The 27,538-nt window shown below is 35.6% G+C and overlaps 1 protein-coding gene across 1 annotated transcript in view; it reads left to right on the top strand.

The window, feature by feature from the left end:
* The window catches only part of LOC107567192 (dedicator of cytokinesis protein 3-like), a 278,352-nt gene that overhangs the window by 172,837 nt on the left and 77,977 nt on the right, over window positions 1-27,538 (top strand). Inside the window, exons 8-13 of the mRNA XM_016252833.1 lie at window positions 1,665-1,706; window positions 3,158-3,309; window positions 16,440-16,521; window positions 16,604-16,664; window positions 17,521-17,668; window positions 27,036-27,124. Coding sequence (XP_016108319.1) covers window positions 1,665-1,706; window positions 3,158-3,309; window positions 16,440-16,521; window positions 16,604-16,664; window positions 17,521-17,668; window positions 27,036-27,124 — 574 coding nt within the window. The remainder of the gene's footprint in view (window positions 1-1,664; window positions 1,707-3,157; window positions 3,310-16,439; window positions 16,522-16,603; window positions 16,665-17,520; window positions 17,669-27,035; window positions 27,125-27,538) is intronic.

Below are 27,538 nucleotides of genomic sequence, written 5' to 3'. Positions count from 1 at the left end.
CAGAAAAGTGCTAAGAACAACTGTAAAAACTTTGGCAACTGCATAGCAACATCACTCCACCCACAACACCCAAGCAATGCCGTTGCAACCACCCAGAATGCCCTAGCAACTTGACACCATTAAAAACTGCTTAGAATACCTTAGCAACCATGTAGTGATGTCACTACACCCAGCACACCCTAGCAACTGAACAGCAAAGTGATAAAAACCATTAAGAACACCTCGGCAACCGCATAAGGATGTCACTACACCCTAGCAACTGGACGGCAAAGTGTTAACAACCACTGAGAACACCTTAGGAACCGCACTTTGATGTCACTACACCCAGTAAACCCAAGCAACTGGACAGCAAAGTACTAAGAATCACTGAGAACAGCTTGGCAACCTCATAGCTACATCAATCCACCACCAACACCCGAGCAATGCCCTAGCAACCTCTCAGAATGCCCTAGCAACTGAACACCAAAGTGTTAACCACCACTGAGAACACCTTACCTGTAGTGATGTCACTACGCACAGAACACCCCATAAACTGGAAATCAAAGTACTAACAACTGGAAGGTAGTGTTGTTTTTGGCGGCCTGTTTTATATTAAAAAAATATTTTTTACACGGCACCCCTGCTCTCGACAGACCCCGGGTGGGAAACACTGTTCTAAATAATGCCGCGAGTGGGGCTTGAGGAAGTGACCTGATGCAGAGCCTGAAGCGAGACACAGGAAACAGAAATACTGCAAAATAATAATAATAACGAGACGAAATAACGTTATAACATTTCGTTTCGTCTCGTTTTGGTCAACGAAAATGAAGAGACATTTTAGCATAGTTTTTATTTTGTAAGCCACATTTCGTCTCGTTTTTATTCGTCAACGATATTGCATTATACATTTAATTATCGTCATCGTCACATGACCAGCATTTTCGTCTCGTCTCGTCTCGTTTTCGTCACGTGATAAAGGTTCGTTGACGACTATATTTAGTCATAATTTTCGTTGACAAAAGCAACACTACTGGAAGGCACTATCTATTTTGTATTTTTGTGCTTGGGAGTTTTGCATACCTCTTTTCCCACCATGCATTCACTGATGGGGGTTTGTGTTGAATGCTGGGTAATTTATTCTAAACGCAGTCAAAAGCACTGAAGCGAAAGATGCATGCTAAGAAACACAGACTCATAAGTCACCCAAGCTCCCGGGCAAGATGTGTGTATGTGTGTGTTTGCGCGTTTCACCATGTGATTATGAGCAAGTGTTTTCTGCTTGGGGTTTGTGCTGACGATGCATCTGTGAATATGATTAATCTAGATGTAGATATCTCATGAGATATTGCTCTGTACATCCATACAGCGTTGTGAGAAAATATTCAATCCCTTAAGCAAGTGTCTTATTTACTCCATTACGGCTCAAACAGGAAATGGTGTTCCCTTTGATATTTGAATTGAGAATTATTTTAGTGTGATATTGTTTTATGTTGAAGATACTGTGCGTAGTATGCACATTATATGTTTCCATTTGAAGCACATTCATTGTAATGGACCGATTTTTTTCAGCTAAGATGATATGTCTAACTGCTGTCAGCATGCTTTGTACATTATATATTGGCTGGATTTAAGTCTGAAATATGACTACAGTGTTTATCTTTCTCTCTTTTTCTCTCGGTTGACAGCACCTATCCAGCAGACACAGCGTCCAGCAAAGCACATCCCAGGTATATTTGTCATCCTCAGCACCATCTGAGGACTTGTCAGGAATGCTTAGAGTCATTAACTTATAGAACTTTTTGTAGGTCATGGTTCACCATGGGTTAAAATGTGACATTTTGATCCAAACACCTTGTTTACTCTGTTTTGGTCATGCTAAATGACCTTTTACAGTTATGTATAAAGCACTAGTTCGAATATAGGTCATTAGTAAAATAGGCACATAGCATAACAACATACAACACAACAACATAACATAACATAACAACAACATGTAATACCATGCCACAACATAGCATTGCATGTAATGACGTATCGTCAAATTGTGTTATAGATTTACTATTACTATTTACTACTATGCTATGTAGTGTTGTGTTATATCATGTGGTGTATTGTTACATGTGGCATATCATGCTGTGCTATATCACATCATGTGAGATTTGGTTACATGTTATGTTATAACGTTACATGTTATTTTATTGTTATATGTTATGCAATGTTGTGTTTTTATATCATGTTGTGGTATATTGTTATGTGTTATGGCATGCCCTGCTATAGTATATCACACCATGAGATATATGGTTACGTGTTAAGCATTGCATGCTATATCATTATATGTTATTCAGTGTTGTGTTGATATATCATGTTGTGGTATATCTTTTTGTCATAGCATGCTGTGGTGTATCAAATATCATGTTATATATGGTTACATGTCATGTTATAGCATTACATGTTATGTCGTTATATGTTTTGCCATGTCTGGCTGTGGCATTATGTTACATGTTGATAAAAACGTGTTACATTGTTATATGTTATGCAATGTTGTGTTGTTATATAATGTGGTGGATTATTGTTATGCCATGGCATGCTGTGGTATATCACAAGTTGTGATATATTGTTACGTTATAGTATAGCATTAAATGTTACATCTTTGTATGTTTTGCCATGTCTTGCTATGGTATATTGTTACATGTTGTTATATAAAAACACATGTAACAACACATATAACATAAAAATGAACAATATTAGATAACATCATGTCATGTCATGCTGTGGTATATCAAGTCATGCGATATATCGTTGTATGCTATGTTATAGCGTTACATGTAATATCGTTATATATTTTGCCATGTGTTATATCATGTTGTGGCATTGTTACATGTCATAACATCACACATGTAACTATATAACTTAACAATATAAGATAACATAATATACAGTACAATGGCATGTAACAATATAACATAACATAATATGTAATGATATAACATAACATGAAACAATATACCTTGTAACATAACAGCAACATAAAATAATGTCACAATATTCCATAAAATGACCTTGCACATACTGTATTATCATATGACACATAACAGCTTTACAAAATAACACTATAACATATACTGTAACAAACATCTCATGACATAATGTAAAGCTGTTGTTCACTCTGTGTTTTCAGGATGGCGGAAGACAAAGACACGGGGATTCGTGTCGAATGCCTGTGCCACACCATCTCTTTGTCAACCTAAAGAGCTTCACATACAACACCATCGGCGAGGACACAGACATCTTCTTCTCTTTGTATGACCTGAGAGAAGGCAAGCAAATCAGGTAGGAAGTGTGTCATTTATAAGTTTGTATACACATTCAACAGTAGTTCCCCTTCACCACTCAAGCTTTTTACAATGAAGAGACTTTCACTGGTAATTATTCAAAAGGAACAGAAAAAAAAAACGTATGAGGTCCCATAAGCAAAAAATGAAGCCATCATTTTTTAAATATCAAGGTCTCGGAAATGAAAACTTGTGCAAATACCGCCTACATGTACATAGGCCACTTTTTTTTCTTACAATAATTCTTAATGGCATAGAGAACTGTGAAACTACAGAAAGATGACATAAGGACAAGAGACCTTGATGAATTATTCATGTAAAAGATCTCTTCGCTTCAACTATGCTATTAAGACATCTTAAGTTTCAAGTAGCATTTTCAAGGAAGAGGATGGCCTAAACCAACTCTGTCTCTCCTAACTAAAACTTGTTACCAGAATATCACACTGTTTTAGATTAATTTTACAGCCAGATTTTAAGACTGCTAGATTTTTGTTCAGCATTGGCACTGGAAAAATGTGTCTCTACCTACATTTTTTGCAAAACTCCAAAAACTTACCTAGACATAAAATTATCTGCAGTTTCCAGGATAAATTTACACTAGTGGCAGTAAAACACCAACAACTTTTATTCTTTTTCATACAATTTATGATACAGGAGCAGATTTTTTGATTAATAAAGATATTTTTGTGCAGTTCCTTGCTATACTATGAGTTCAAAACACTTTTACAAGCTCCATATGTAGGGTACAACGAAGCTAAAGGCACACCTTAAGAAAAAATTTGCTTTTTGTATGATTGCAGAATTTTTTTTGTATGTATATATATATATATATATATATATACAGTGTATATTTAAATGTTTGCATTGAATATTTATGTTGCAACAGGTTTTGTGTGAAAATAAATCATACAAATGGTTTATTTTGTTTAAAAATCTTATAAATATTGAAAAACTATTGCTTTAATTACCTTAAACAAAACTGAAATTCATTAAGAAGACCTTTGTCTCAAAATATATTCAGTAATTTTAGCGATTCTCATTTGCTACTTAAATCTACAACATAAAAAAGAAAAAAATCAAATATTAGATCAAATTAGCACAGAGTCAACTTTGTGCTGCTGCCCGCGATTGTGTCAAGGATCAGCCTAATTTGCATGTGCATCTTGAAAAGCTGATGTTTTAGAAAGTGCTATGCCAAGTTTTTGTGCCATCTAGTGGTTTAGAGGAAAATAAAATCAAAGGCTCCTTTTACCCTGGGCGCCTTTAGCCCCATTGTACCCTATGGCTTTTCTGATGTAGTAAACTTGCTTGGTAGTGCACCTGGTACAGCATTACACTTTTGTATGTGTGGCTTTTCTGATGTTGTAAACTTGCTGGGTAGCGCACCTGGTACAGCATTGCACTTGTGATGTGGAGCTGCAATATAAGTGACAAAAGAGCTTAAAGTAGAATCCTGTAGAATCAATCTAAAATGGTATGATTGCTTCAGCAAATGGCTTTTTAATCTCACGTTTGCTTTTGTTAACACTCTCGGTTAGGTTTATTGGTTTAGTGTAGTTGGTAAGTTTTTTTTTTCTTTCAAAAATGATCTTTTAGTACCACAGACATTTCACTTCCGAACCGCCTCAATAATGAATTAAAACGCTGTCAGATTTACATTCATCTGTTTCGGATAAAACTAAATGCCCTTTTAGCGATTTTGGAGCTAAATTCATTTGGCTTTTTGAGGAAAGGCTGCTATAACTTTTCTTGAGGATCTTGATATTAGCTGAATTAAAAAAGGCACTTGTCAGAAACAGGAATTATAATTGCTTTCCAGTGGTTCAGGGAATCTACAAGAGCAACATTCTTAAAGGGGTCATATGACGTTGCTAAAAAATAACATTATTTTTGTGTATTTGGTGTAATGAAATGTGTTTATGCGGTTTAAGGTTCAAAAAACACATTCTTTTCCTGTACATACTGTACATTATTGTTTCTCCTCTATGCCCCACCTTTCTGAAACGCCTCGATTTTTACAAAGCTCATCGGTCTGAAAAGTGAGGTGTACTGTGATTGGCCAGCTATCCAGTGCGTTGTGATTGGCTGAATACCTCAAGCGTGTGACGGAACTGTTACGCCCCTTACCATACTGTGATGCCGTGTCCTGGCACGACGAGACAAAACCAATAAAACCCATTATAAACGAGGCATTTGTTGCATCCAGTGGGGGCATAATTACTGATTATAATGACTTATACTGGCTTTTTAGCGTTGCATTGCATATTGCGCCGCGTAAACATAAAATCATGTCTGCATTTGTGAGCGGAGAAATTATAAACAACAAGCGCTACTCTACACTGCTCAAAACTCAGTGGCAAATTCTTTAAATATTCATTTGGCTTTTTGAGGAAAGGCTGCTATAACTTTTCTTGAGGATCTTGATATTAGCTGAATTAAAAAAGGCACTTGTCAGAAACAGGAATTATAATTGCTTTCCAGTGGTTCAGGGAATCTACAAGAGCAACATTCTTAAAGGGGTCATATGACGTTGCTAAAAAATAACATTATTTTTGTGTATTTGGTGTAATGAAATGTGTTTATGCGGTTTAAGGTTCAAAAAACACATTCTTTTCCTGTACATACTGTACATTATTGTTTCTCCTCTATGCCCCACCTTTCTGAAACGCCTCGATTTTTACAAAGCTCATCGGTCTGAAAAGTGAGGTGTACTGTGATTGGCCAGCTATCCAGTGCGTTGTGATTGGCTGAATACCTCAAGCGTGTGACGGAACTGTTACGCCCCTTACCATACTGTGATGCCGTGTCCTGGCACGACGAGACAAAACCAATAAAACCCATTATAAACGAGGCATTTGTTGCATCCAGTGGGGGCATAATTACTGATTATAATGACTTATACTGGCTTTTTAGCGTTGCATTGCATATTGCGCCGCGTAAACATAAAATCATGTCTGCATTTGTGAGCGGAGAAATTATAAACAACAAGCGCTACTCTACACTGCTCAAAACTCAGTGGCAAATTCTTTAAATATGAAAGCATACTTACAGGCTGTGAGTCAGAACAGACGGCATTGTAGGCTACTCTCCCAGGTTCAGGAAAAATTCCTCCGTAAAATGCGTTGCACACATCTGATCTACGGTATATATGACTGGATCGCTCATCGCGTTCTAAACTGCCAACAGGCAGTGAAGCCACCGGAAGTGTTCGATCCGCCATTGAGTCACAGCTAAAACACTGACCTAAAATCACCCGATTTTAAGCAAATCAGTCAAACGGGATTAGTTTTTATGTTATGTGTATGTAAATAAATTTTTACTTCATATTTTATCTGCAATGTTTATGGTCTTTTTGGGCAGGATAAGCGATATATTTAAACCGTTTAGGTGGATGTGTCTGCTGCGCACTGCCGACACAGGTAACTGATCCAACACAAAATATAGCCTATTTTTTATGTATGTAATTATTCAGGAATTATTAAACATGAACGTATTAGTATCAGAAATTGATTTGAATATACAATGAATAATACAATAGCCTCTGTTACTATATTGCTCTATACTGAAATGAAAAGCTTAACTTACCGTCTTGAAATAAAGTTTCATGTCTGTACTGTATGAAGTCAGTTATTTCTCTGAATAAATTATGATGTGTATATTTTTAATGTCCTGATTGAGAAACATCTATTTCAGACTCTCCAAGATCGCGCACATATGTTTACTAGCATTGTTTCCATGTAAAACGTTGTATGCTAAATTAATAATTAATTTAACCACCGTTTAAATCATTACCTGCTTCAAAATGAATGCTGTTAACGAAATCATTGTTGAAACATTTGCAGTTAGCGCCTATACTGTACGAATAAATAACAAAATTATATAAACAATGAATAACTGTACACGGCGAATAAAGGTAAATGTGTATACAAAGCCTAAATCTTTCTTCAGATTTCAGAATGAACACTTTGTCATTTGTTATATATATGTTGAGGTCGTGTCCGTCTGATGTTTATCATGTTCATGATGTTCTCTACTGTAATGAACGTAGCTTTTTAATAAGTAGGGGAAATTCCCGACATTAAAAAAAATAACCGTTTACATGCCTAGGGTGTTTGCATTGTAAGAATGTACAGAGATACTTCAGATTTAAAAACGCTGACTTGTTAGGTGATGTTTTCTCATTAAATGTGTACGATTTCCTATTAATTCAATGGAATGTATGGGAATAGTGGGGATTACCAATATGGCGGCGCGGCGGCTTCACTTTCATTACGTCATGAGCAATCCAGTTCTCTATTATAGATCAGTGGTTGCACACACACGAATATTTGGTTTGAACTGTTCTGGAACAGTGTTGTACATACAACTTAACCACTGATTTCTAGTTGTGTCCTCTTTTGGAAGGCCAAACAAAGTAGTTTTGCTTTCACAACGAAACACAGCGTCTCCACGACATGGCGGCAGCGGCAGCAACAATACTACAGCGAGAATCAAAGTTACGCCTTCTTTCTTTGCGTGAACATTTGGGCGGCGTTATGCAAATCTTCCCACACTTCCCACACCTACCTAAACGAGGCGTTTTAGGTAGGTGTGACTGACTCTGAACTTTTATAAAGAATATCTCTTTGGATTTGAGACTTTAGTCTTTGCAACTTTAGGGATCTTATCTATTCACGAACAGCTTGTAACACTCCAAAGAGAAAGGAAAACTTGAAATCGCATCATATGACCCCTTTAAGGGAAGTCGAGTTTCAGGGAGTATAATAAACTCATCTGAGACTCAAGGATGAGGAGATTCTATCTTTTGTTATACAACGGAAAGCTTGTTTTGTTTTTCCTCGTGTTAATGTTAAGAGAAATAAGGCCACTGGCAGATTCCTCCAATGGGAGTGTTTAAAAAGTAATTCATGCACCTCATTAATTAAATTAGAGAAGCGTTTGTAGGCCACTAAGAGACGATCGCTTAAATGTTTCTGTTTGAAGAAATGGTTCAATAAGTTCATGTATTACTCTTTCATCCTTTTGAATCCCGAAAGAAACAACAAAAACGTTAATTAGGGTGGTCAGACCCCCTTAAACCCCCTCATCCTTTTTCAATATGATGTGTTGTTCACTTCAGGCTCACCTTAAACAGTCGTGTTGCATCATCATCTGTCAAAATGGCACAGGTTAGCATGGCTGTTTTTGTGTGATTTCAAAGCCTTGATCTGCAGAAACTGCAGTGCGTTGCTGGTGTTTGTCCTGAGAGAGGCTGCTCTCATGAGAGACCCCATGCTGATGAGTCTCACCATGGAGACAGAACGATTTCTCTACCACACATTTTATTTCCAGTGTATTCATTATATTCCATATTCCCTTTGAGAGCTTTTGACCATGTCTAGACAGCGTTTTCTGTGTGAGTTAAGCTTCGATTTTTATCATTCTTCCCCCTGCAATTCTTTAGGATGGAAAGCATATGTCGCTTAAAAAAAACACAAGTCAGTGCAGTGCTTTTTGTGGTTAAACATGTTTAATAATAATAATTGCTGATGTCACTAAACCCTGCTAGTTAATAAATAAATAAATAATATATTAAATTTCCAATGTGCTTAAATCTTGTTACAGGAATAAATTGGTTGCATATAATATTTCATGTTGACATGGGTGGATATATTTTTATTGTTACAATTATTCGTAGTCATTTGTTTCTCACTCCTTTTGCAGATTTTTTTCTCTCTCTTTTTTCTCCCTAGGGATTTCTTGCAGTGAATGTACATATAACATTGATGTCATTATGTCTACATTTATTATAGCTTATTATAACTTATTTAATTAAATAAATGCAATCAGTTGATCACTCAATGATAATGTTTCCAATGTATGATTTTTTTTTGTATAAAATTGACAATTTTTAAAAAAACATTTTTCTGCATTATTTTTGAGACAAAATGTTATTTTGATATTTAAAAAAGACTTGGGGGGAAAAAATCATTAATTTATCCAAAAAATGTGTTAATGCCAAAAAAAAGTAGTTATTTATTTTGTATTAAATAATAATAATAATAATAATTATTATTATTATTATTATTATTATTGTGGAATAATTATATAATAAATAAATAAATAAATAAATAAATGTATATATTTATTTAATAATAATAATAATTATTATTATTATTATTATTATTATTATTGTGGAATAATTATATAATAAATAAATAAATGTATATATTTATTTAGTTATCCAAATTCAAGATTTGAACCATTCACTAAAAACAAGCTTTAATTTTATATTGAAATTTGGCTTTTCTTGTTGTAATGCAGTTTAGATATTTGTACTGAAAAATAAGACAAGATACTGATTAAGAAGATTTTATTTATTTATTTATTTTATTTTCATTTTTTGTATTTTTTGCAGTGTCCAGTCTGCTTATTTTTTCATTTACCTGAACAAATGTTATTTTAAGGAATTTGACATGAAGTGTTAATTGGTGCCAACCCATCCATGTAGTTACTGAAATGATTAATATGATCACAGATTATTTCAAATCTTGAAAAATACAACAAAAGGCATCATATTATATAAATGGCAGCAGCCAAAGAAAGCCGGCCAAATGATTATTCACACAGCACCCACAGAGCTGCATCTCTCTCTCTCTCTCTCTCTCTCTCTCTCTCTCTCGCTGTGTATGATGGTCTGGGTGTGGGGAAGCTTTACAGGTCTGGATTGATCACGACAGGTGTCCCTTCTGTTTATCCTGCATTTCTCTCTCTCTCTCTCTCTCTCTCTCTCTCTCTCTCTCTCTCTCTCTCTCTCTCTCTCCACCCACTCCTCACACTTTTGACAGGCTGCTAATGGTGCCTCTGCCTCCCTCTCAAAAGCTGTCTGACCCTGTAGTGGGCCACAGGTTTGCTCCAAAATTAGATCACCCCTGGTCAAGTCTGAAAAGAGGAACGTACTCTACGCAACTGTTTTTAGTTAAAAAATCTTTCCAGATGATTGAAGTTTGTCTCGTCAACGTTAAACGCTGTTCACAAACCAATTTAGTCTTTAATGGGACATATTTCACACTGCCTTTAAAGATACAATGCAAAATATCTGTCCTGATTATTCGCAGTTTCACACTTTTCCTGCCCCTCTGTGTGTTTGAAGGTTCTCAGCGCTCTCTCTCTTTTTCCATCCGTCTGTCACTTGCTTCTGCAGTCGCACATGCGCGTCATGACAAACATATTCAGAGACACTCGCTCGCTCGCGTCAAATCCAACTGTAAACATCTGCACCGCTGCAGTCTGTCTGTGTGTTATTCTGCTGCGAGCTGCTCCATCCGCACCAGCACTGCACATGTATCACAGTGCTTTGTGTTGGACCAAAAAGTGAAAGAAGTGAGAAAAGAGTGGAAAATGAACATTATTATTATTATTATTTTTTTTATTGTTGTTATTATTATTAAATAGGAAAAGAGAAATCCATTATTGTATTTTTACTTTGATTGATTGATTGATTGATTGAGATGTTTAACATTGTCTGTTTCTTAACTACTCATTTTAAAAGAAATAATAAAAATAATAATAAAAGAAACAAAAATACAAATAATAAAATAAAACATTGTTGACAGAAAATACTACTACTACTACTACTACTAATTCTAATAATTATTATTACTATTATTATTATTATTAAATCATAAATGAAAAGTGACATTATTATTATTATTGTTATTATTATTATTAATTGCTGTCCTTGTTTTAAAATATGTATGGAGTTATAATACTAATAATAATTGTTATTATTATTATTTGTTTATTATTTTATTTATTTAGAAAACTATATTCATCATTGTGGAGGTTTTTGTCTTGCACATCAGCAAGTCTTTGTGCAACTTGTAATTTGACAAATTTTATTTTCCTTTCATAGATATTGCCTTCAAGTATAGAATAGTAATAGATGAAAATTGAACAGTTTATTCACTTAAATGCAATTACGTCATGCAATTCACATTTTGATTAAAGGTTTCTTGTCTAGGTTTGTTGCTTTCTCTCATCTGTCAATGCCTTCAGTGTCGCTGAGTCTTTCCAAACAGACGCAGTTCTTTCACATGCGTTTGGACGGCAAGTTTCAAGCAAATGATCAGCTGAACGCTGGTCAACATCAAAACCTCAAGCGTTTTCCATCAAAACACTACCAATCCTTTATTATGAAATGGCTGCGGCCCATATTGTCAATCAGTATGAATCTGCCATTATCTTACAAAGCCCTAGTTCTCCGTGATTGATTAAAATGCATGACAGCTGCTTTAGTCTCTATTCAAACAGTTGAGTTATTCAGCTTTAAAGGTTGAATTTGTTAATAGATATTTAAACTTGTTAATTACATTTGGCCATAGATTCCCAGCAGTTCATTTCAACCCTTAACTTCAATACACTCTCTGAACCTATTTCTTTATGATATAAAGATCATTCATCAGCTGAAAGCCCATCAGCCTTTACACACTCCAGACTAAGTATGTTATTACCGTGTGCGGCATGAGCTAGAGATCGCTACACAATAGGCTCTGAACAATCGCTGAGTCATTTGAATGGGACAAAGCTGGGAAATAATAGCACTGCTGATGTTCGAGGAGTTTAATGAATACCTGTCAGCGCTGCCAGAGGACAATAGCGTCTCCTCCGGGGAAGTGATTGGTTGTTCTGGGCCGAGGCGTTCCCTCAGGACAGACACGCGTGATGAACTGATGAGTAGTTAACAAGTGAAGCATGTGCTGGAATGTGTAACGCATTCATCTGTGTGTGCATACGTGCCTAATGCACATGTGACATGAGAAATTCACATCTGTGATCAGATATGTTCTCTTGCATTACTGCACCGATTCCATCAACAACTGATTAGCAAGGTTTTCGTCATGAGACATTGACTATTGTTTTATAGTAATAAAATAAAAAATAATAAAAATTAAACATAATAACAAATAATTACAAATATATTACTTGAAAAAAATATTTGTTTTTACAACAGCAATTAGAAAGGTTTTTGTAATGCAACATTAGTTGTGTGTTATAGTAGTAATAATAATAATGATTGATTGATTATTGATTGATGAATTGATTGATTGATTGATTCATTGATTCATTGATTCATTCATTCATTTGCAAAAGGAATGAGCAGTGTTTTGTTATGAAACGTTTGTTGTGCTTAAAAAAATTAGTAAAACATTTGTCTATCTGTCTATCCGTCTATCCGTCTATCCGTCCATCCGTCCGTCCGTCCGTCCGTCCGTCCATCCGTCTATCCGTCTATCCATCCATCCATCCATCTATCTATCTATCTATCTATCTATCTATCTATCTATCTATCTATCTATCTATCTATCTATCTATCTGTCTATCTGTCTATCTATCTATCTATCTATCTATCTGTCTATCTGTCTGTCTGTCTATCTATCTATCTATCTATCTATTTGTTTATGCAATAGGAATTAGAGAGGTTTTGTAATGAAATTTTGGTTGTTGTGTTTTGTAAAAGATAACACGTAAAAAATTAAATAAAGAAAATGAGCAAGGTTTTTGTTATGTGTAAACAGTGTAAAAAGATATGTTCATTCATTCATCTACAATAGGATTTAGCAAGGTTTTGGTAATGAAATATTGTGTAAAAAATAAGTAAATTACTTAAAAATATTATTTATTTATTTATGTTATAGAAATTGGGATTTTGTGATGAGACACTGGTTGATGTGGTGCAAATTTAAATAACAAAAAATAAATAAATAAACTTTTATTAGTTATATACCATAGGAATTAGGAAGGGTTTTATAAAATAATAATAATAATAATAACAATAATAATAAGTTAAATGTAATATTAATTAATTCATTTTTGCATTAGAAATGAACAAGTTTTTTTGTAATGCAACATTGGTTGTGTGTTGTAAAAATAAATAATAATAATAATAAACAATAATAATAATAATAATAATAATAATAATAAGTACAAAAATAAATTAGTATTTATTTATTTTCAATTATAACACTTGTTATAATGGCATCTGGCTAGACATCTAAAACAAACTGAGCCTGTGTACTTGAATAATTTTTTTGCTGTTTTCTCCATCAATAATTCTAGTGCCTAAACTTCAAATTGGCTCTCCCAGCAGCGTAAAAAACAAAAGTGTTATTCAAATGTTGAATAAATTATACATAGAAAGCAAGCAACGCATCAACTAGTCAGTGAAGTTGTCACTGCGATTTGACGTGGTTTCACGCTGCGGTTTCAGCCAGTAGTTCAGTATGAGCTCACTGACTGGACTCCAGCGCTTCCAGGGCTGTCCAAACTCGGTCCTGGAGGCCCGGTGTTCTGCAGAGTTTAGCTCCAACTTGCCTCAACACACCTGACTGGAAGTTTCTATGCCTAGTAAGAGCTTGATTAGCTGGTTCAGGTGTGTTTAATTAGGGTTGGAGCTAAACTCTGCAGGACACCGGCCCTCCAGGACCGAGTTTGGACAGCCCTGGCTTAGACTATAGGCTCATTTAAAAGCCTCTGATTTGCTTTTGTCAGAAATCGTTTGCAATGCTTAGTCACTGCACTAAAACACAGTGTAGACTATATGCTGAATATATTTCACACATTTGTTTGCGCATGACAAAATACATGTTCCCTCACAAAGCCTGTTCCGCGACCAAGAAGCTGAAGTCTTGATACTTGTGCCAACAGCAGAAGCAGCACAGAGATATTTTGTGATGCGAGGTTTGGTTTTGAAGCAGTGTGTTTGATATGCATGAGAACTGGCTCCTGTGGATCGGATGTGTCATGTGGAGATTTCTCAGCAAGGAGAACTGGCTTGAAATCTTGAAGTAATATCTAATTAAGCTCTCAAAAATAAAATTTCAGAGTTTGCTGGCACTGAGACAGTCATTGGGGCTTTATTTTTATTTTTTCCCAATGATTCCATTGCGCAGTTATGAATTTATTCATTCTGAAACAAAAATGTAAATAAAAATAAATTAGATATATTTGTTTAATTAATTATTTTATATTATGTTATTTATTTAAATACATTTTATTTCTTTACTAATTTATTTATACAAAAGCAGAAAGTTCATGCTGCTTCTTTCCATAAAATGAAGAAGTTGATTTATTAATTCAAAAATTATTTATTTATACAAAAGATGTTTTGTAGAATGTCCATGCTGCTCTTTTCCATAAAATGAAGGAATTAGTTGTCAGTTTATTTATTCAGTTTTATTTATTTATTTATTTATTTATCTAAATAAATTATATAAAAGAGGCTATAAACATCCCTAAAGTGTCTGCAATTTAAAAAAAAAATCAACATATTCATTCAAAAATAAGAATGCAAATAAACCACTTTATTTGTTTTTAAATAAATAAATAAACAAACATATAGATAAATAAACAAATGCTTTGAATTTTAGCCACTTTAGTTTTGTTCAGTTATACAATCTAGTTATTTCGTTGTGATTAGTAATATAGAAGCAATAATTGGACTCTCATAAAGTCATGTTGCATCAAAATGATGACAGTTGGTTCCAGTAAATAAATGTCATTGTTCGGTAACTGAATCGACTCACTGTTGATCTGTTCAGAAATGACTCAGGTGGCGTCTGTCCTTGAGGAAAGACCTAGGCAGCATTCGCAAAGCCACCTGTATCTCTACAGCTGCACGGCTCACACTCAGATAGTACTGACGCCGTCAGGATCTCTCTGGTGCCACAGACTCCATTAGACTGGATCAGAGCAGACAGGAAGTGTGATTTGATTGCAGCACAGTTCAGAAATGACTCAGGTGGCGTCTGTCCTTGAGGAAAGACCTAGGCAGCATTCGCAAAGCCACCTGTACAGCTGCACGGCTCACACTCAGATAGTACTGACGCCGTCAGGATCTCTCTGGTGCCACAGACTCCATTAGACTGGATCAGAGCAGACAGGAAGTGTGATTTGATTGCAGCACAGACAATCCACTGGAAACAGAGAGACATGAAAACATGATTTTATTAATATTCTCAGTGTTTTCCCACATCTTCCCTGTGTGAGGTCTGGAATAATTCATGAGGGTCCACTGTGTAGAATTAAATCCAGATTGATGTCATGAGGAGCCACATGAGGTTATGGAACATATATAAATAAAAATGTCTAATATAAAATTAAATCCTAAACTTATATAATAGTGCTTTCAACTCTTAATATGTTGCTAATGGAATAAAATACATAAATCAGTTGTCAGTTTATTCATTCAAAAATAAAAAGTGCAATGCTATGTAACTGCTTGAATATAAGTGTCACATTTTTAATTGTTAAATATAGTTACATTTATAAACATTAATGATTTTATATATATATATTAGTGCTGTCAAACGATTAATCGCGATTAATCGCATCCAAAATAAAAGTTTTTGTTTACATAATATATGTAAGTGTGCTGTGTATATTTATTATCTATACATAAATACACACACATGCATGTATATATTTCAGAAAAATAGGTTATGTTTATATATTAAATATATTTATTTATAATATAAATTCTATAAATATAGACATTTAAATACATGTAAATATTTAAAAAAGATATGCTGTTGTGTGTGTATTTATGTTTACATAATAAATATACACAGTATACACAATATTTATATATATATATATATATATATATATATATACAGCTTTATCAAATTATTATTATTTAGATAATAATTTATTCAATTATTTTGATGTTTAAATACATTTTTAGCAAAAATTACTGTTTTAAGTACGGCTTTTTTAATTAAGTAAAACTGTATATATATATATATACACACACACACACTATATTTTTTTTATTTTTGACTTCATAGATTGATAATTGATTCAGCTGCATAAAAACTCTGTGACAATTTTGTGACACTATTGACAGAAATCACACACTTCATCATTTAGGATCATTTTCATTTAAAACATTATTTAGGATAATGTTCATTTTTAAACGAAAACCAGCTGATGTTTAAAAGTAAAAACGTGGTTCTGAAGCAAAACCATTTTTTAATTGAGAGAGTAATTACTTCTAGCTGTATTTTCTTGTCTAAATTATGAACATTTGTATTTGACAACTTTCTTGTGTGAACTCAAAATCAACCTCTCAGTTTTTTTTTCTTCCAGTGAGAAGTTTATGGTGAAACTCAACAAAAATGGTGGCCCAAAAAACCCAGAGAAGGTCGATCGTCTCTGCGCCCTCTTTACGGTGGGACCAACAACCATTATTGCTATGGCTAGAAAAATACATAAAAAATTGACTCTAAGTAGCTTCTCTTATTTTCTCACAGGACTTAAGCAACAAGGACATGAAGAGAGATCTGTACATTGTGTCCCAGGTCATCAGGACGGGTGAGTATCCCATCTCATTTAGCCTCTTTCCCTTTCTGTATCTCCTCTATCCATTTCCTTCATTTGGAGCCAAATGTTGCCACAAGGCACTGCATTTCTGCCAGCAACTGCATCTCTAGAGCTCTTACATAAGTGTGGCACTGCAAGCTTCATTCCAGTTTATAAAGGGACAGGCAACTGGGAGGCTGGAGCAGACCATTCAACCCCCCAAATGAGACAAAACTTTTCCTCTTTTGGCTCTCAATGGCCATTTTTAACCACTTTTGTGAGGATTGTGGAAACTTTGATTATCTTTAGATGTTTCTGTGATGGCAGGCGGGTGGAAGTGTTTGAAACTCGTTTGAATTAGTTTCATAAAATTATCAGAGTAGTACATTTTGATTTGATTTCTGCCCATTTCAGTAAGTTAATTCACTGATTTGAGGATTTGTTTGCATTAAAAAATGTTTATAGTTTTTTCATAAGAATAAGTAATTCTGGATAACATATTTGTCACTATTTATTATTTTATTGTTATATTTGACTAGATTCTTCATCAATTTTTTTTCTTGATTTTTTATTTATTTTTATATTCAGAAGGCCAAAATAATGAAATACCATTGTTTTAGTTATATTTTCCAGCTATAGGAGTACTAAAGTGATATAATTTGCCAATAATTAGCCAATAAATTGACAAACATTAATGTAACAACATTATAATGGCCACTGATCCACAGGGAAATGTTGCTCTATAGGCTAACAAGCTAAAATATGTAATTTGCTGTTTCTTGCATGCACGGACATGATTTGTATAATCATGCAGATGGTACTGTGTACCCGTATTTCTGACAGTGATGTATAATGTATTTTTGTTCAGGGCGGATGTTGTTAAACGACTCGAAGAAAGGCCCCCCTCAGGTCCAGTACCGCCGGCCGTACGGATGCGCAGTGCTGGCCATGAGCGATGTCCTTCAGACCATCTCTGAACTCAAAGAGGAGAAAGACTTTGTGCTCAAAGTTTACACGTAAGCCCCTTCTGTGCACTTTAGAGCCATTGTTCTGTTTGATTCATCAATTAAATTTAAAAGAAAGACTTGTGAACTAAGTTTATTATGAGCTGCATTAAACCATGAGTGAAAATCACTCGCTTGCCTTGTTAAATCTACAGTCTTGACAAAACACTTGAGCGATGATGGATAAAAGCCACTCAGGAATATATTAGCTTCTCTGTTCCAGCAAGAACTATGAGTTATTGTAGCCTCAATTTGAGATTTGCAAAGCTGAGCATTGTAAACATGAATTCATGTCAAATTTATGTAAATGACGCACTGTACGGATCAGATGAACATATTTGCTTCATGACTGACCGGATGTTTTCTCAAACTCAGATTTGTCATTGCATTTTGATAAATGGAGATTTGTATGTCAAAGCCACGCAGTTCCAAACCCTAGTATGCTGCCTACCTAGACAGCATTTTCAGACGTCATAGTCACGGAATGCCAGGAGAAAACAAGGTAGACCCAAGTGCAGTTGTTTATTAAGTAATAAATGAACAGAACAAAAACGTGGCAAAAGGTAATCCAAAACACAGAACAGAAAACACGACGAACATGAGACAACCAGGAAACTCAGACAATACAAAATAGCAGCAATGACAGAGTGAGCAAGGTATATATAGCTGGAATAATGACTAACAGGTGATAATGATCGGAAATAACCAGGTGCTAATGGTCAGACAGAATGACAGACAAGGGACTATGGGAAATGGAGTTCACAACATATAACACAAAAACAGGAGAGCACCCTCAAGTGGCCAGTCCAGGACACCACAACCAGACACTGTGACGTTACCCCCCTTCTACGGAGCGGATACCAGACGCTCCACCAGAAAACATAAAAAGTTCAGGAGGGAGGTGGAACTGAGGCGGACCAGGGGGAGGGATGGCGGGCCAGGACCATGCCAAGGAAGGGGTTTCACTGAACAGAGGTAGACCAGGGTCTAAGAGCGGAACCGGCAGGGTGGAAGGCCAAGGCGGGGCCGGCAGGACAAACCAGCAGGGCCCCAACCATACAGGAACCCCAGCAGATAGCCAGGACAGAGCTGGAGGAATGAACCAGTGAGGCTTGAGAGAGTTTAGTATCAGCCTCAACGGCTGCAACAGGACAAGCAGATTGCCCAGCAACGGTCCCCGCTAGCTCCCGGACTGGAGCGGGCTCTGGACTGGGCTCTGTGAGCTCCCGAGCTAGACTGGACTCTGTGAGCTCCCGGACTGGAGCGGGCTCGCTGAACTCCCGGACTGGAGCGGGCTCGGGAGTGGGCTCGGTGAGCTCCCGGACTGGAGCGGGCTCGGGAGTGGGCTTTCCTGTCCTCCCGGACTGGAGCGGGCTCGGGAGTGGGCTTTCCTGTCCTCCCGGACTGGAGCGGGCTCGGGAGTGGGCTTTCCTGTCCTCCCGGACTGGAGCGGGCTCGGGAGTGGGCTTTCCTGTCCTCCCGGACTGGAGCGGGCTCGGGAGTGGGCTTTCCTGTCCTCCCGGACTGGAGCGGGCTCGGGAGTGGGCTTTCCTGTCCTCCTTCTCACCCTCCGCCGCTTAGTGGGAGTCTGAAGGATAGAGGTGGTGGGAAAATCCCTGCAGAAGGTTTCTGATTAGCCTGGTTTTGCCCACTGACTTCGACCCTGGAGATATCTGACGAAGCCCCAGAAGTCTAGGATCTCGAGTCCTTCCACCTCCCACTGGGGCAAAGGATTATCTAGACAGATGTTAAGGAGGTCCTTAAGTGCAGCATCATTGTAATTTAGACCCACCGCCAATGTCCAAAAGGTCTGGGCAAACCCACCAACCTCCATTCCTTCCTGCCTCCAAGCCATCAGAGTCCGGTGTCGGATCACTCGCTCCTTCCCTGTGGCAGGAGGGACGATCCGAAGGTCCATGATTCAAAAAAGGAAAAAAGAAAAACAAACTGCTGGATCTTGTAGTGGCTGCTATTTTCTGTCACGGAATGCCAGGAGAAAACAAGGAAGTTCCAAGTGCAGTTGTTTATTAAGTAATAAATGAACAGAACAGAACAAAATCGTAGCAAAAGGTAATCCAAAACACAGAGAACAGAAAACACGATGAACATGAGACAACTATGAACTCAGAAGACAATACAAAATAGCAGCAATGACAGACAGAGTGAGCAAGGTATATATAGCTGGGATAATGAGTAAATGACTAACAGGTGATAATGATCGGAAATAATAACCAGGTGCTAATGATCAGACAGAATGACAAACAAGAGACTATGGGAAATGGAGTTCACAACATATAACACAGAAACAGGAGAGTGCCCTCAAGTGGCCAGTCCAGGGCACCACAACCAGACACTGTGACAGTCATAGTCAAGCTTACGTCACAGTTGGCATCATTATGCTGCCTTATGGAGGCATCCTTAGCATTTAAAGCAATTCCAGAATGCATTGCGACAAATTCAGAGAAAAATAAATAATCAAAACTGGTGGGCAATTAAAGAAGAGGGACGATCCGAAGGTCCATGATTCAAAAAAGGAAAAAAGAAAAACAAACTGCTGGATCTTGTAGTGGCTGCTATTTTCTGTCACGGAATGCCAGGAGAAAACAAGGAAGTTCCAAGTGCAGTTGTTTATTAAGTAATAAATGAACAGAACAGAACAAAATCGTGGCAAAAGGTAATCCAAAACACAGAGAACAGAAAACACGATGAACATGAGACAACTATGAACTCAGAAGACAATACAAAATAGCAGCAATGACAGACAGAGTGAGCAAGGTATATATAGCTGGGATAATGAGTAAATGACTAACAGGTGATAATGATCGGAAATAATAACCAGGTGCTAATGATCAGACAGAATGACAAACAAGAGACTATGGGAAATGGAGTTCACAACATATAACACAGAAACAGGAGAGTGCCCTCAAGTGGCCAGTCCAGGGCACCACAACCAGACACTGTGACAGTCATAGTCAAGCTTACGTCACAGTTGGCATCATTATGCTGCCTTATGGAGGCATCCTTAGCATTTAAAGCAATTCCAGAATGCATTGCGACAAATTCAGAGAAAAATAAATAATCAAAACTGGTGGGCAATTAAAGAAAAATGTCAAAATATACTTATTTCATTTAGTATAGGTGCAAAATAGTTTCATATTTGTTTATATGCGCTGTGTGTTGTTATGCTTACTATGTTTTTTTATTGCACATTTAGCATAGCAACACACTAACATAAATTCTTTTGGAATGATTTTGAATGTTCTAATGTCACACAGAAGGTTCTATTTCAGTTACCTATACACATATATTTTAGTAAAATATATATAAATATGCTGTGTATTATGCTTACTAGAGTATTGTGCTATTAGCATAGCAACATGCTAACATCAGACTCTACAAATTGCAAACATTCTAATTCAGTCACTAATGAGGTTACATTTCGGATCGTAAGGTTTTATATTTCACTCAAAGTTTATATGCGCTGTGTATTGTTATGCTTTCTGGAGTGTTGCAGTATTAGCATAGCAACATGCTAACATCATAATCTATTGAAATGATTTGTGAGCGTTCTAGTTTAGTCACTCATAAGGTTCCCTTTCAGTTAGTATGCTTTTATATTTCACTAAATATTTGTATGTGCTATGTATTGTTATGTCCACTTGAGTATTGTGCTATTAGCATAACAACATGCTAACCTCTATGTGACATGCATAGCAATGCTAACACTATTGTAATTAATTGTGAACGTTCAAATTCAGTCACTCATGTTGTCAGCTGTCAATGTAGGCGGTATACTAGGTTTTTCAAATAGAGCTAATAATTAGTTACATTCTTGGCTACATTAGCTACAGTTAATAATTAGCTACATTAGCTGCAGCGTACATTTGTGACAGTGCGCGTCATTTGTGCTGTGAAGCTCTCTCTGAAATCCTCCCCTGTGGACGACACACATGCTCCAGTCCTCTAGCTATCTCCATCACACACTTTCATTACCTCTTGGTGCAGCCATGCAGAAAGCCTCCTCTGTTTCACTGGCTGGGGAACTGACAGAACTGGTAAAAGAAAGACAAATCAAGGAAAGAAAAAAAATAAATAAATAGGTGTGTGGAGAAAGGGGGCGAGGCTAGATTTGTTTGGAAACCCCAGCAATCAAAATGACAAGCAGTCATGTGACATTAAGCCATCAGTGTCTGTGAAACTAGGAGAAATGCAGTAACGTTGAAGTGAAGAATCTGTGCTTTTCACTAGTGCTGCAGAACCTCTGAATGTCAATGAAACATATTAATTGTACATTGTGCATGAGGGAGCATTGGAGTCAGAAGAGAAAAACATTTTTAAAAAATTGGCCAACAGTGTGTGTGTGTGTGTGTGTGTGTGTGTGTGTATGTGTGTGTAAAGAAAGACGTGTCTTTTGCTCACTAAGGCTGCATTTATTTGATCAGAAATACAGTAAAAACGGTAATATTGTGAAATATTATTACAATTAAAAATAACTTTTTTTTTTAAGCAAAGCAGAATTTTCAGCACCATTACTCCAGTCTTTAGTATCCTTCAGATATCATTCTAATATACTATTTATTATTATTATTATTATAATTATTATTATTCATTGTATAAAATATATTTATTTTTACTGAATTATGAATAATAGATCTTATTACTAATAATATTGGTTTAAGTACATATTTATTTGTTTATTTATTACAATTAAAGAATTGGCTATTTAATTTAATAACACTTAACATCAAAACAATTCAAATATACAGTTTATTATATTATTATATATTTCAAATAGTTATATTAATAAGCTAAATATATCAATTATATTATTTACTATTTATTTTACTAAAAACAATGTAAATAATTTAATTAAAACAAAATTGATAATAATAATTAATACATATTAAAAAATACATATTAAATTTATATTATATAACTCCTATTGTATTATTATATCTTTAACCCATATTTTATCATATTTTTAATCCATATGTATTTTTAGTCTGTAGCCTGTAGAAAATTATTTATTTATGTATTTTTATTTATTTATTTATTTAAATAATTGCATATTTAATAAATAATTAAATGAAATAATTTACATAATTAAAATACACAGTTTATATTATACAACTCCAAACTATATTCATATGTTCATTACATGTATACATACACATGTATTTAATATGTATTTAAGATACAATTGTATTTTTTCAACCATATTTATTTTGACAGCAGCCTTAGTGAAATGTTTCACCCAGCACAATTTGCACCAATATTCTGTAGGGAATCAGCTCATGGGAAATATGAATAATTAATCATAACTAGTTATAATTAATTATGAATATTTTAGATCCGCTGTAGATATTTAGCTGACCTCTCAGGGTCAACTGTCTGTCAATTCTAAGAACGTTAATTTCCTGGTTAAGGGAAATAACTTTCTTACTGTACAATTCTACAAAGAGCTTGTAGCATAAATCTGCATGATTAAGTGACTCCAGTTATGAGCAAACAATGAACAACATCAAGTGTGATACAAGTAAGGTTTTATTAACTACATAAACACTTAAACTGGTCCAACATACTACATAAACACTTAAACTGGTCTAACATCCTACATAAACACATAAACTGGTCTAACACACACATACACACACGCACACAGTTTGTATAGGAAAGGGTTAAAGCTTAACCCGTTAAAGAGAAGAGAAATACGAATATGAAGTTATTGAACCATTTGCATATTCAGCAGATCTACACCTGAGGGAAACATCAGATTCTTAGTTCAAACACACCTTTGTAAAAAGGTGCAAATGATACCTAATGTATCAATTAATAAGACTAAGTTTGAATGCCTGCATGTCTCGTCTGTCTGAAAGAAAGGCTTGATGCAATCTGAAGGCTCACGTGGATTTTTGCTGAAGTTGGTTGATGAAAAGAACCAGTTTGCGTCAGAGAAACTTGATGAATGGAAAAGACAAGGCCGAAGCCTCGCACGAGCTTAGGGTTTCCAGGAGCGTTTTTCTCACATCCTCTCAGAATTCAAAACAAACCACCGACTCCGGGCGGGTCACGTGAAGTGCGGCCTTTAAAGTCTGCAAAGAGTCACGCCTCTCAAGATGGGCTTGTCCAATGAGAAAGTCCGGAATCCCAAGTGGGAGTTTTGAGATACTGGGGAGTTTTTTATGACCCTTTGTTTGAAAGCATGGTAATTTGCATATGAAACTTGGATCAAAATTACTAAAGATTCTTAGAACACTAATATGTTGCATAGGTGTAAACATACAACATACACTCTCAATTAGATCATCCGAATACGAATTAATAGAGACCAAACACGTTATATGTAAGGTTACATGAATGAGTGGTTCTATCATAAGCATGCATAAAATAGTCTACAATACAACAGATAATATACAAGACAGCAATAATATGCACAATGACCTGAAGGCTATGTGTGTTCATTCAAATAAAAGTTTTCCTATGAATTAATTAGTAGAAAAGTCCATTCCTACTGTGCCTTGGGGATTTTCCTTATGGAAAAAGCAGTGATTTTCTCCACCTAAATTCCATTAGGTCGTAAATGTATCTAGTGTCAGGGTTGCCATGGTAACCAGGGGGGGCCTGGTGTTATGGCAGACATCCTGGCATCCAGTTTATTTGGTGAGGGGACTGTGACGATTTGTTAATCTAATGAATAATTGATTTGTTAAATCAAATGAAAAATGGTGTGTCTGATTGGTCCAGACGCTACATTCTGTACAGTATTACAGAAAACCAAATGTAAGACATAAAAACACATAATTGAGTGACTCAGCTATGATTCTGTTGGGCGAGTCACAGTTCCGTCAATCGGCATGAAACTCTCTCACACTCGCCCCGGGTCAGTCTTTTTGTTGAGCCTTGAAGACTTTCCTGTACGTTGGGCTTAAGTGAGCAGATCAGTATCTCTGCGGTTGTAGCATTGGGGAAGACAGGAAAATAGATGCTGATGTATACATACAGTATATATGCATGTTTATGCAATACATGTATTTGCATGCATGTTTGCAAGGTTCTATGCATGGAAGTGTGTGTTTAGTTTGTAGGGACATCTAGTGGTAGACTGTTGGGAACATAATGCCACGACAAACGACAAACCAGACAGACAGTTGATCTGATCAGATTTGCAGCAGATATTCCTTCGTGTTCTGGAATGTAGCACTTTCCATCAAACAGCCTGTGTTAGTGTAATGCCGTTGTGACCCTGCGCGCGACAGACCAGAATCACCCTTGACGCCCGTGGAGCCAGTCACCATGACTGCCAACCAGATGGACTCTGTGGGAGTTCCCACAAAGCATCTGCCCGCTAAGCCACCACAAACACTAGCATTAGCATAGCGCGGAGGTCCCTTTTCAGCTGCTACGACGGGTTTAGTCACTTCTTGGTCAGGCATTAATGACATCACTTCCCCTCAGGCCAGAAAGCTGCTGTTCTCGAACCTCCGACAGCAAGCCCACAGCGTTTTAGCAGCTACTGATGCTGGAATGAAGCATAAGGCTCTGTTCTCTCTCCTGAGAGCACCGCACTCCTAGGCTTTTATACAGTAGAGTGTCGTGATTTGCTTCATTGTGATGGCTCTCAACACTTGGCTGTACTTGACTGCGTGTTTTTTTACTCACCATTATATCGTTCAGAGTGCCAATTGACAAACGCCGTATGCAAATGCTAATGCAGCTGTGCCGGTTGGGGTTAATTATCTTGATTATAGGTTATTCTACACTCAACGTCAAAGATATACCACTTTTTTTATAGAAACAGACAAAAATGATACAACATAATACTCTATAGTACCATTCTCAAACATTTTAGATTTTTCTTACTTACAAAATGTTTTGTTTGTTTTACACTATTTTTTTTTTATTCAGTTCAATTTAATTTCAGTAAAGCTGATGGTTCATATGTCTCAACATTATTACTAATCAGAAAAGACAGTTGTATGGATGACTAAAGGATTTTGTTTTATTTTGTTTTGATTGTTTTGTTTGCTTAGTGTTTTTGTTTTGCTTTGCTCTGTGCTTTGTTTTGTTTTGTGTTTTTATTTTGTTTTGATTGTTTTGTTTTGTCTTGTTTTGTTTTTGTTTTCTTTGTGTTTTTGTTTTGCTTTGCTTTGTTTGTTTGTTTTGTTTTGTGAAGTAGGAAAGGGCTTTATCACTATTGATAAATTTCATATAAAAATAATTTGGTGTCAAATTCATACCAATATATAGCAATGTTCAGATTAAACATATTTATTTGTTTGTTTGTGTGTTTGTTTGTTATTGAGATATAAACTCAGAATTGCAAGAAAAATGTCTGAATTGTGAGATGTTAACTAGAATTTGAGTCGCAATTACTAGTTATAAACACTATAAAAGAAATATTCAATATAAATAAAAAATCTAAATAATGAAATATAAACACGCAATATCAAAAAAGATATACCTATATATACCAATGATCAGATTAAACCTGTATTAATTAATTAATTAATTCATTCATTCATTCTATTTTAACAATGTTTTTAACACCACGAATGACAAAAAAGCATGGAGCAAACATTATTTTAAATTATGTTAATAATTACTTATTTGTTATTATATTTGTATATACTGTAATGGAGATAAAAAATAACAAGTAAGTAAATCAATAAATCAATTAATAAATATAATAGAATATGACAGATAAAGGAGACAAGATTGTGTTTCTATATGTAAATTTTAAATGTACAAAACAATAAAGAACAACTTCTGAAATATTTAGTGAATTACTAATTATAAAATATTGTCTTTTTCTTGATTATTTTTAGTTGTTTTCATGACTGTCCCATTCCTGGTCATATTACGCCATTCTGGTGTGTAACGGGAACTTTTCACAAATCCAAAAGACAGATGAAACAATGTTCTCGTGGAATATCCTGTTTTACTTGGAACTATGTCATTATACAAGTAAAGTGCAAACAGAGTTTTATGTTGACTTTAACGCTTTTTAAACACTCATTCAACACTCACTCTTTTCCAATATTTTGAGAAGGTATCGTCATTATGCAGTCGTGCTACTCTAGAGTATCACTGGGTATTGTGGCAAATGAATAATTCTCTTTGACTGGATGAAAGCCCAGTTTTTACTTAAAGTCCTGGCACATTCGTAAGCATACTGCGATGCCCCTTTAGGACAAGAACTTTTACTGTTGAAACTGAGTTACATACAGTATATACTGACAAATTAGATTTGTGACTCCAAGCTTCTGGGAATCACTTGAATACTGATGCAGCGATTCCACCTGCTTCATCCATACAACAACATATTTTCCCTGCTATGATCTTGCTATAAAGATTGTCCTCTTGCTTGTCTCTTTCACAGGTGTAATAATGAAAATGAGTGGTACCAGATTCATGAGAACATTATCCGCAAGTCCAGCACCAAATACACCGCCCCCAGCACTAACTATGGTAAGTGCACTTTCAAAACGCTCGTACACTTGATTTATCATCGCATGAGAAACATTTAGCTTCACTGAAACTGAACAGACCTTCCAAAAAAGTCTGTCCATTATCCTGCTTCACTGCTGTAGTCGACATTTCACTTATTTTGCTGAAATAACTGTAGGTGGTTGTCTGGTTGTTAATTTGACATTCTGCTATAATGAAGTGACCAACTTGAAATAAATGAAATCTGCATGGGGAATGTTTTTCAGTTTTTCACAAGATTTAGCAGATTCCTATTGGAATGACTAAATTTTGCTAAATTTGACAGCACGTTTACAGGAAAATGCAAAAGTACTCATGACTATGCCAGGTAAATAAGAATACAAGTCACATGCAAAGCTTTAGCCTCAAAAACCAAACATAACCTCTATAGAAGTA

The sequence above is a fragment of the Sinocyclocheilus grahami genome, unplaced genomic scaffold (genome assembly GCF_001515645.1).
Source record: "Sinocyclocheilus grahami isolate Dianchi unplaced genomic scaffold, SAMN03320097.WGS_v1.1 scaffold1132.1, whole genome shotgun sequence".
In the NCBI taxonomy this organism is placed as follows: Eukaryota; Metazoa; Chordata; class Actinopteri; order Cypriniformes; family Cyprinidae; genus Sinocyclocheilus; species Sinocyclocheilus grahami.
The sequence above is the reverse complement of the archived record's forward strand: the minus strand, read 5'-3'. Positions and strand labels throughout refer to the sequence as shown.